At 31.5% G+C, this 10,417-nt stretch overlaps 1 protein-coding gene across 1 annotated transcript; it reads left to right on the plus strand.

The window, feature by feature from the left end:
* The first annotated feature begins 199 nt into the window (after positions 1-199).
* Positions 200-9,946, plus strand: LOC124538642 (zinc transporter ZIP1-like). Its single transcript, XM_047115766.1, has 5 exons — positions 200-705; positions 4,148-4,520; positions 5,942-6,149; positions 7,837-7,972; positions 9,773-9,946. Exons 1-5 carry the CDS (start codon positions 417-419, stop codon positions 9,778-9,780), a joined length of 1,014 nt encoding a protein of 337 aa, XP_046971722.1. The 5' UTR covers positions 200-416; the 3' UTR covers positions 9,781-9,946.
* The last annotated feature ends 471 nt before the right edge of the window (positions 9,947-10,417 follow it).

Genomic DNA, 10,417 nt, shown 5'->3' on the forward strand with positions numbered 1-10,417 from the left:
ATAACGTATGACTGAACATTACCTTTATATTTGATGTATTTGATATTTAAGATTCAGAATAGTTAAGGAGATATATTTCTTGTATATAAACCTGCAGAAACGAAATGTTTTATATAAGCCAGAGAAAACTATTTAAAAGTTGTTATCATTGCCTGAAACGATTGTATTTAGGTATATATACCTGTATGCAATTGTTTTAGCATCATATGTCTTAGTGTGCTAGACAGGAGCGGAACATAATCATCGCGACTGAGAGCAAGCAGGCACTGTCATTTTTATCATTTACAACGTTATCTCAGTACACCTACGGCTGGGGCGTAGGATATTCAGTAATCAGTCGAGCGAGGAGACGGCGAGGATACGAGCAGTGCGCGTATACCGCCAGGAACTTGTATTCAATTAAAACTGACGTTATAATGAGTGGAACGATGAATATAACGAATATCACCAACGATGACGAGGAGTACGCATTGAGGGCGAAAATAATAACAATGGTATCACTATTTAGCGTGTCCATGGTGTTTGGACTCTCGCCCATGTTAATTTCACTTAAATTCGGATGGTTCACGAAATCAGATGGAAATAATATGAGGGCATCGAATCAGTTTGTAATTGGTCTGCTGTCTTTTGGAGGTGGGGTTCTTTTCGCGACTACATTCATGCACTTGTTGCCGGAGGTCGATGAAAATATAGAGCTGTTGCAAGGTGAGAAAGTAATTTTTTTCTTGTTTTTAATGCAAAGACGTAAGATAAGGTCTAAATAAATATTTTTAATCTGCTTAACTAAACAAGCGTGGGGATTTGAAATTTATGTATTCTTTAAATATAAGGAAGGCTATTTTAATAGGAAAGCTAAAGTAAACAAAATACTAAATATATATTTTTTAATTGGCTGCAGGCGTTTATTATAAATTGGGTCATTATTTTTTTTTAAAGTAGATTTTATTTACATCCGCTATAAATATTAATTTCATCTAAATAGGAGAGGCAGTGGCAATAACCTTTACTATGACATTTAAAGGTAACGCGTAGAATGTAAACACATGGCAAACTAGTGAGCGCCCATGGCTTTCCTAAGAAGGAGTCAGTTTTTCAAACGCTATTGGGTTACATGACATACAAAGTAAATAATATATTCGTTTATCTTAAACTAATTGTAATTATTTACGGAGTAAGACGAGTTACAAAAACTGCAAAGTTTGGATTAATACTGTTTTTAATAAATAACGTTTACCAACTAACTTAATCAATAAGAATTATTTAAATCTATAACAATCAGTACATTGAACGTTCTGCTGTAAAGATGTTGTGGATCTTAATATCTTACTCCCAAAAATCAAAAATATTTTTTCAAATGGGAACGTTAGTTCCTGAGATCAGAACGTTCAAACAGACGAACTGTATTAAATTAGTATAAATATCAAAAACGTAACTACAATTTATATTGAAATGTAGTGCGATCTTTTAAAAAAACGTTTCCATAGTGTATTTTTAATAGTAAAAATGCCCAATGAAACTTAATTCGAATGTAAGGACAGGATCAAATCACGAATTTTATATATGTAAATATGTTTATATGTCGGTAAACACGTACTATTAGCAAATACATGTCATAGAAGTTGATAATGATATTGTTTATAATGTAAATCTTAGTTTTAAATGGCTCATTGAATGATACAAACTAACGTGTTACCGGCTAATTCGCGAGCGTGGGTTAAGTAGCAATAAGTAGTGTCCGAGGCATAAATCATTGTTTCAAACTACAAATATTATATCAACCACCTACATCAAACGGCTCGTTGCCTCGTGTACACAAATTTAGAAGGGATTCTTAGTATCATATAAAATATTAGTAGCTTATTAGTTCGTTCGCGTTTTAGGTTGTTGGTGGTCATGTGTAAGGCAAAAAAGTAGAATATGTCCGTTCTAGGAGTTCGAGTTTGCTTCATACCAAATTTCATCAAATTCGGTTCAGCGGCTTGGTCGTGAAAGAGCAACAGATAGACAGACACAGTTACTTTCACATTTATAATATTAATTAATATAGATTAGGTATTCCAATGAATATACAAAAGAAGAAAGTATGTCACCCTAAGATTGAAGATTGAAATCACTTATAACAACTTGATGACTTTGCATTTTTTGTTATTATTCATGTCCTGTGAAGTACATTTCTTATCGGGGACATTAAAAAGACACTAGACCACAGTATAGTAAAGTAACCACTTGTCAATCTCTCCAGATGAAATTTACTCTCCTTTTGAGGGGTGCATGTAGTTTTAATTCACTGGCGAGCAAATAAAAAATATGTCTTTCAAGAACTTTCGAATCGTCAATTTACAGATTTGTATTAAATGTAAAGCTAACAACGTTTCGGAATGTTACATTACATTTACAGTTACTGAGAATAACTAGCAGGATTTGAAGAAGGAAGAAAACAAAGTTATATATATCTTTGCTGAAATTTAACAAGTATTAGCTCTACGCATCCTATAATCTTGATTTGAATGATTGATTAATGATTTGAATTCACGAAAAGTTAAAAATATCTGCGGATTTTTAATATACATATGTGTGAAAGGTGGTGACTTGTTATCCTTACCATTAAGTAGCTCTATTACCATTCCATTAGGATGAGGAATATGAAAAAAAAAACAAAGAGCATCCTGAAACAATCTAGTCTGGATTTGCGGGACATAACGGTAATTTTGATTCTATTTCTTATATAAATATCATTACTGATCTAGATTAACTGATCTAAACTGTGTTTGGAGACCAATAATATCCATATAATACAACATTTGACATGTTTTGATAAGATTACATTTTTAACGATTTTTTTGTTTGTATTTTCGATAAACTAATAGAGACAGATTGCCTAACATAGCGATAAGGAAAGAAATACTTCAAATTTTGAACTATTTTTCAACAAAATATTCTTTAAATTATGAAGGATTTGAGTATACCTATGGAATTCTTCAAAATATGAAAAAAGAAAATATGATATAGAGTAAGAAATAGGCAAATGTTCGTTTTAATGCAATACAAGATAAAATCCAACATACAGATAATAATGATAGGCTCATCGATATAATTATTGCGATTTGAATTCAGGAGACTGTCACCTTATAAGTATGATAACAGACAAAATCCTCAAAGCTACGCAAAAATCACCAAATATGAAATTAAAAAATTAAGTTAATCTGAACTAAAAACTCTTTGGTCCTTAGTACATTTATTAATATAACGTATTCGATAAAGCAGGGGATCCCACAGGACTACGCCGTCGGTTATTGATACTTAGACTACTTAAAACAATTGCTCCCTGTTGTATTCTCTAATTTCTCTCCGGGAAGTCCAGGATGATATGTTATTTTAGTTATCGCAGGGAATCACTCAAGTATTATCTTCTATAAATTTTCATTTGGAATTGACAAATCAGTTGATTCCTAAATCCACTAGATTAGAAGAAGTATTGAAATGGCGTTAAAAATTACAAACAATATTGAAGTCGGAAGTTGAGACCTATTATAATTATATTTAAATATGTAATTATATACATATTTTAAATAACTACTAATAATAATAGGTTTGGTACGTACGTATTATGTTTCAAGTAAATTAAAAAGTACATTGGCATTGAAATAGTATTAATTGATGACAGCACATAAGCAATAACATAATAATAATTACTATTTTGCCTAAAATTGTAGAAAGTTTATATACTCCTCAGTGATGATGTCCTATAATAGCCAATTGTGCAAAAGATAATACTAAGAGCTCAAGTGTGTGGAACAATAATGGCGTACTTTCTATTACTTTAAAATTTAACTAATACATATAATAATTCTCATAATCCGATAAGACTTTCGGATCAGCTCATCAGGTCAAAAAAAGTTCAAGTACAGGACCAATATCTTTGCACTCTTTAAGGCACGGGAATGTTACCATTACCAATTCTCAAAATATGGAAAGCTGCTGAGAGACATAGAGACCTAGGTTTGAACTCAGAAAGTCACTTAATAAGTTGTATAACTACCGGCCTAAGATTTAACCACATATCAAAACACGGCCCATTTATCAGTGTGACTAGAAAACTACTACCGTGAAAAAAATACAAATATTAATTTTTGTTATCTTTCCATAGAATCCGGACTAATACCAGAAATGCCGATTTACCTTGCCGCGCTGATCATGTGCTGCGGGTTCTTCATGATGTATTTAGTCGAGGAGCTGGTCCACGTTTACATAAATAGTCGCGAGAACAAGACTGCAAACACTAGTTTTACGCGTGTTTTGAGTATACGAAGGACAAGTGAAGAGGCCGGCGTTTCTTCAGACAAGCCTATTAAGCAGTTGGAGGCTGCAGCGCATAATCACGGACACAGTCATCTCGCGGTCGCCTCCGATGACACAGTTGTAGCGGCCTTAAGAGGACTCTTAATTGTTTTGGCTTTGTCTATACACGAACTGTTCGAAGGACTGGCTGTTGGATTAGAATCATCTGGTAGAAATGTCTGGTATGTTTGATGAAGTCACTATTTAATTATTTTTTTACTTTAAATGGAATTTGTTTAAGGATTAATGAATGAATGAGGTGTCGTAATGTCTACTTATTTGCTTAGTTACCACAATTCCAACTCTAAGCTTGTGGTTGTGTTCTATCAATATAGTATTTAAACATATGTATCTATGCTTATTGCGTTCGTATATGCATGCTATTTAATTGTGAGTCCACAATAACGTTTGTTTTTAAAATATAAGTCTTTTAGGTCACGCTAAAGTAAGTTAGGTCCCGCTATCAAATAATTGTAACGAAACACCTCGAAGAACTCCGGTGCAAAATTAGCAAATATTTATGACAATTCCACTAAAAAGTTCAGCACAAAAAGGTTATGTTTCTAGCGACAACGGTTTGGACGACGCACCGTAAGACAATCAGTTAGTCAAGTGTTTGAGTTTCATTGGATAGATATTATAAAATTTAAGTTTCGCAATATATTTTCCAAATGTATCAAACTTCAATATTACGTGCAGTATTTTTAATCTATCAATTTAAATACAAAAAACTTTGTTATCAACGCGTTTCGGTTGTTCGCACTATTCATTGTTTTTAATCGCAAATAACACTTATATCAACACACGACGGCAAGTATAAGAAATTCAAATAAATGTAATTCTACACAACATAATACTTTTGAGATAAATGGTTTATTTATGTTGACGTATACAATTAAAATTTCATATTTGTCTTAGCAAACAGCGAATAGAAATTTACAAATAAGTACGTTCCATGTTAAGAAAAACTATTGCAATGAATTTATATTGTCCTATTTATGCACATAATACATATATAAATAACATAAATAATATGTAATGCCGATTTAGATCATCTAATAATGCTCTACTTTTCTGATCTGACGCCAGGGTTAAGATCACGTAATAAAATACGTAAGAATCTTCATTTAATTCTGTTTGCAAAATGAGCTATTAGTTAACACACTTAATAATTGTCTGTGGGATTATCGTAGTACTCATGATGAGTACGCTTATGCGGAAGCTCTTGTCCTATATTGGTACATTAATGTAGCGAAATTAATATATAATAATATACCTAGACAAGATGAAATTTAATGAAACCAAACTATCTAATTAAATAATAAATAAAATCACATGATATGTCACATATTACTTTACTCAATGTAGGTGGCACTCTCACCATCATACGTTCTACCGCCACACAGCAACCCTTAGTAGTGTTGTGTTCGGGTTTGATGAGTGACCCATTATAACTATAAGCATAAGGATATAATATCTTACCTCACAACGTGGTACGTTGTTGGTATGAGGAATGATAAATATTTCTTAAAATACAATTTTAATTAAACATAATTAAAAAAAATATTCATTGTGATATAAATTTCGAAAACCTTTTTTCTAGGTACATGTTTGGTGCAGTTTCTGCACATAAGTACATCATTGCGTTTTGTATCGGCGTTGAGCTATTGGCTGCTGGAACAAAGCGATGGTTGTCCATTGTCTACATCTTCACCTTCTCCTTCGTGTCAGCGCTGGGAATCGGCGTGGGAATTATGTTAGTCGGTGGCGCTGGCGCTACAGAAGCTGGAATCTATTCAGTCGTATTGCAGGTAAAAAATTATTACTCTGTTTCATGTAAATTCCAAGATAAAATTCTTCTGAAGAATTATCAGACCAATATTATACTAGTAGAGAAAAGACTAAATTTTTAAAATTCGTAAAAATATATAAAAAGTTCTCGCTTTAAATCCATAATTTCCCACGTTTTTCCAATAGGATTATAATAAAAAAAATTGTAAATACAACAATGATAGTTTTGAATTATGAAGTCCATCGCATATTGTTGTTACATAATGTTGTTTTCAAGAGATCCACTTTAATAACATTGGAAAAATACCCTTATTCAAAAGCGTGAATCCTAATCTAAATAATAATGAATTATCTAGGCGAAATCTAATTTATGGTCCTAACGACAATATTTTATCGTTGACCGCCATTTATAAGTAGTATTAGATACGTACTTGAGAGTAATTTAAGCACTTCTTGTTGAAACGGAGAGCCGACAAGAAAAGTCACGTATTCGTTATCTACAAGTACCCATTAACGATGTAAATATGAAAGTTTGATGCTTCGTGATCAGAATCAATCGAATTATCTTAGATAATGTCGATCTCCATGAAAACACCACGGATATTTGTGATATAAGATTATAAGGCTCGTTAATCCAAGGAAAACTTTTTGTGATTCTTATTCCTATATATATTTCTGTCAAATATATATCAGGAAGTTGATAACTAAATAGTAAGTTAAGATTCGCTTTTAAAGCAATGCTGAAGAAAATCAATACATATTTCCGCTTAAAATTTACTATTCACATATGTCTGTGTGTCTTGTCAGTTATTCTCTTTTGAATTTACATTTAGCAACAGTGGTAGCTGAGATTTTATTTCTCTCGTCATTTTAACGAAAAAACTCTGAAAAGGTGCTTTTTTGAAAATTATGAATAGGAAATTTCTTAAACTGGAAATAAACGTTTACACTTGGTGGTAGGGCTTTGTGCAAGCTTAGTTTAGCTAAGATAGTTAATATTTCTTACAGCGTCATTGTCTATGGGCGATGGTGACCACCTACCATCAGGTGGCCCATATGCTCGTCCGCCAACCTACACCATAAAAAAAATACTTTACAATTTTTTATAATTTTTTGCTATCGTTTGACCCAAAGAAGACGGGCTTATTCTACTAAGTTTATAATATTTGCCGATTCTATTCCGATTTAATTTTGATTTGACTAGTGTTCAATAAATTGTTTGTCAGTTGAATTACAACAGAAAATCGATTCAACTTATTATTATTTTTTTACGTGTGAAGTATTGCTGTTGGGCCTACTGGCCTTTACAGCGTCACCGGACTTTCGGGCGAGAACTAATGTCCCTTGCCCTGAGGTTGAGTGCGGGGCTCGAATTTAAAGTTCGTCCTGAGGGTGTCTCCTATGAGATCGCACCACGGCTCAGAACGAAGTCGGTGGGGTGTGATTCTAAGCACTGATCAACTTATTTATAACGGTCATACATTTATGTATAGTATACGATTCGATACCGCTTCGATCGTTATGTTACTACAATATGAAAATGTCTTAAGAGCTTTCTACGATTACAATTTAATTCGATTGCGTAAAATGATAATTAGCTAGAAAACAGAGCCTATGTATTCTCCTTGTTATGTTAACACTATCGCAATATTCCGAGTAATTTTTAATTTGGTTTAATAATTTCATATACTATTAATTTATTTCCAGGGTCTGGCATGTGGGACGTTGGTGTACGTCGTATTCTTTGAAGTCTGGAGGCAAGACCGAACGGGACTCATGCAGTTTGTCTGTTCCGTGCTCGGCTTTGCATTAATGGTTGGTCTCGAAGCAGCTGTGGAATTAGGTTTGTAAAACATCAAATTTAATAACAAATCCTTCATACCATAATTCATATAACAAGTTGAAGTAATGGATTTTAAGATGTTACTCAAATCCAAAGAGTATTCTAATAAATTTTTTATCACATGTCCATAATATGCATGGGAACCCAAGATGGAATACATAGGGTAAAACCTTTAAACCATTTATGAAATAAAGTAACTTTTTGTGACATGGTAATAATAGTATTGTACGTTATTTCCATTTTTTATAAAACCCTGATACCATACAACAATGTCTAGTTGAAGGAAATAATTTTAAGGTTATACTCAAATCCAAAGAATATTCGCTTATTCTGAATTTAAATCAAAAGTCCACAATATGCACTTATATCATATATGATATATGATGATAAACCTTTTATGAAACAAAATAACTTTTTGTAACGTGGCAACAATAGTCTTGTAACTTTATTCCCAATTTTTCCCAAAAAAAACATAAGATTCCCAATTATAATTATGTATTTATTATAACAGTTGTTAAGTGATTGTTTAGTCACAAACTCAAGTAATCGAGATATCATAGAGTGAGTGTTACAGATAATACTTTCTATCTGCCGTTACAGATGTAATCTACTATATGGATCTCCTCACGTATATTCAGTGAGATTATGAATCTCAAATCTTGAGAAATACTTGATATATTTAGAACAGCAAATGTCGTTAAGCAAACAATATTTATATTTACCAAGTTAGGTTTATTGTATCGTTTTTTTTTTTTTAATTTGATAAAGTTATATAGGTACCTAGTATACAGTTCCCTTATTAATTATTATTTTATATTACTAAATTGTTTTATATTACTAACAGTAGGTAGATACTATCAAACCACGTTTTAAGTGTGTTATCGGATAAATAATGACTGGCCTTTTTGAAAGAATTTGGAATTCCAAATCTTTTGGACAATTGAATTCTGTTTATTTAAGTTCAATGTTTATTTCTTCTTTCTACAAGTTATATACTTTTTAATAAAATTGAAACTCATTTTATTCGGCGCTATGGTATTATTACAAAAAAATATCATTATGACAAAAAGGAAGAACTGTAAAAGAGTAATAGGCCATTTGACTGGTTTTTAAAATCCATTTTATATTATTAAGTTAAGGAACCCAGTAAAAGTATTTTTTTAAATAAAGTGATTTTTTTAATTCTAGTACATATTTGCCGAAAAATATCATATTAAAAATTCCATATTTAAATAACGCGCGAAAACGCTACTTGGACAATATGGCACTGCAATGGGGTCGGTGATGTCACTTTGCTATATTTTAATCTGTGGTACATATAGTAGAAAAGCAAGGTTTACAAGAAAGTGACTTCATCATAAGCCCGGCCAATCAAGAGCGTTTTGTGTCACGTGACAAACGTTTGAAAAAATGCATTTTTATTTATTGATTTTTCAATAAATTAAGTATTATTTTCAAGTTTCTTTAATAAATAACCATTTTTAAACTCATAATCCACACTGATTACAATAATTCACATTTTATTTTTCGCATTGTCAAATAGCCTATTGCATATTGTACTCATGGAGTGTAAGAAATGATAGCTCGTTCAGAAACATATTTCAATTAGATAATACGCAAGTATTTTGCAATATCCAACTGTTCAGTCAATTCCAAGCATTGCAACATTCAACAAACACGAACAGATTAATAATAAAATAATAGAATGAATGGTGTATGATTTGCAATTATATCATTAGTTACGTATATAAAAAAAGTATTTTATTTGTAGATTTATTTCATATATGATTTTTGTTACAGTCGCCTGATGCAACTTAAGAAACTTGAAAGAACACAGAAATGTTCTTCGCGGAAGGTGGATTCGATCACGAGGTGGTCAGGATTTGTGAAGTCATGTTGTCACATAGTTATACTTAAATTTGTTATATAAGAACTCTTTGCTTAAATTTTTGTGTTATTAAAATATTTTCTTGATGCGTGTTTTTTTAATATGAAGGAAGGGGAATTTTATAAATGATACAGCGTTTTATAGGTAATTTTAACAAATCAATAATTTAATTAGAAATTAACATTTTATACTAACTATTCTAGTCTTAAAGAAAATAGATATAATTTATCTATATACTGTAATAGATAATATTAGGCTGAATATAAATGAATATATTTGCGCAGGCGGTATACACATCTATTGATTAAATTGATCTTAATAACTCAATACTATATTTTAATAAAGATAAAGTTAAAATATTTTATTATTGGAATATGTACTTAGACAAAACGTGCGGTTATCGGCCCACGCTACTTAACTAATACGATCGAGAGAGAATAGAGAAAAATTTTGAAAATTCTTAAAACTAACGCCCGTACAGAGGGCCACCATTAAAGTGTCAAAATTTCTACAAAATATTGAAAACTTTAATTTGGAATAAAGTTTGAGATAGTTTG

Source organism: Vanessa cardui, chromosome 20 (genome assembly GCF_905220365.1).
Source record: "Vanessa cardui chromosome 20, ilVanCard2.1, whole genome shotgun sequence".
In the NCBI taxonomy this organism is placed as follows: Eukaryota; Metazoa; Arthropoda; class Insecta; order Lepidoptera; family Nymphalidae; genus Vanessa; species Vanessa cardui.

Excerpts from the sequence above, each read along its gene's own strand:
- LOC124538642 (XM_047115766.1), top strand. The coding sequence starts at position 417 with ATGAGTGGAACGATGAATATAACGAATATCACCAACGATGACGAGGAG. Across the intron at positions 706-4,147 it reads AAATATAGAGCTGTTGCAAG|AATCCGGACTAATACCAGAA; the intron begins GTGAGAAAGTAA and ends ATCTTTCCATAG. Across the intron at positions 6,150-7,836 it reads TCTATTCAGTCGTATTGCAG|GGTCTGGCATGTGGGACGTT; the intron begins GTAAAAAATTAT and ends ATTTATTTCCAG.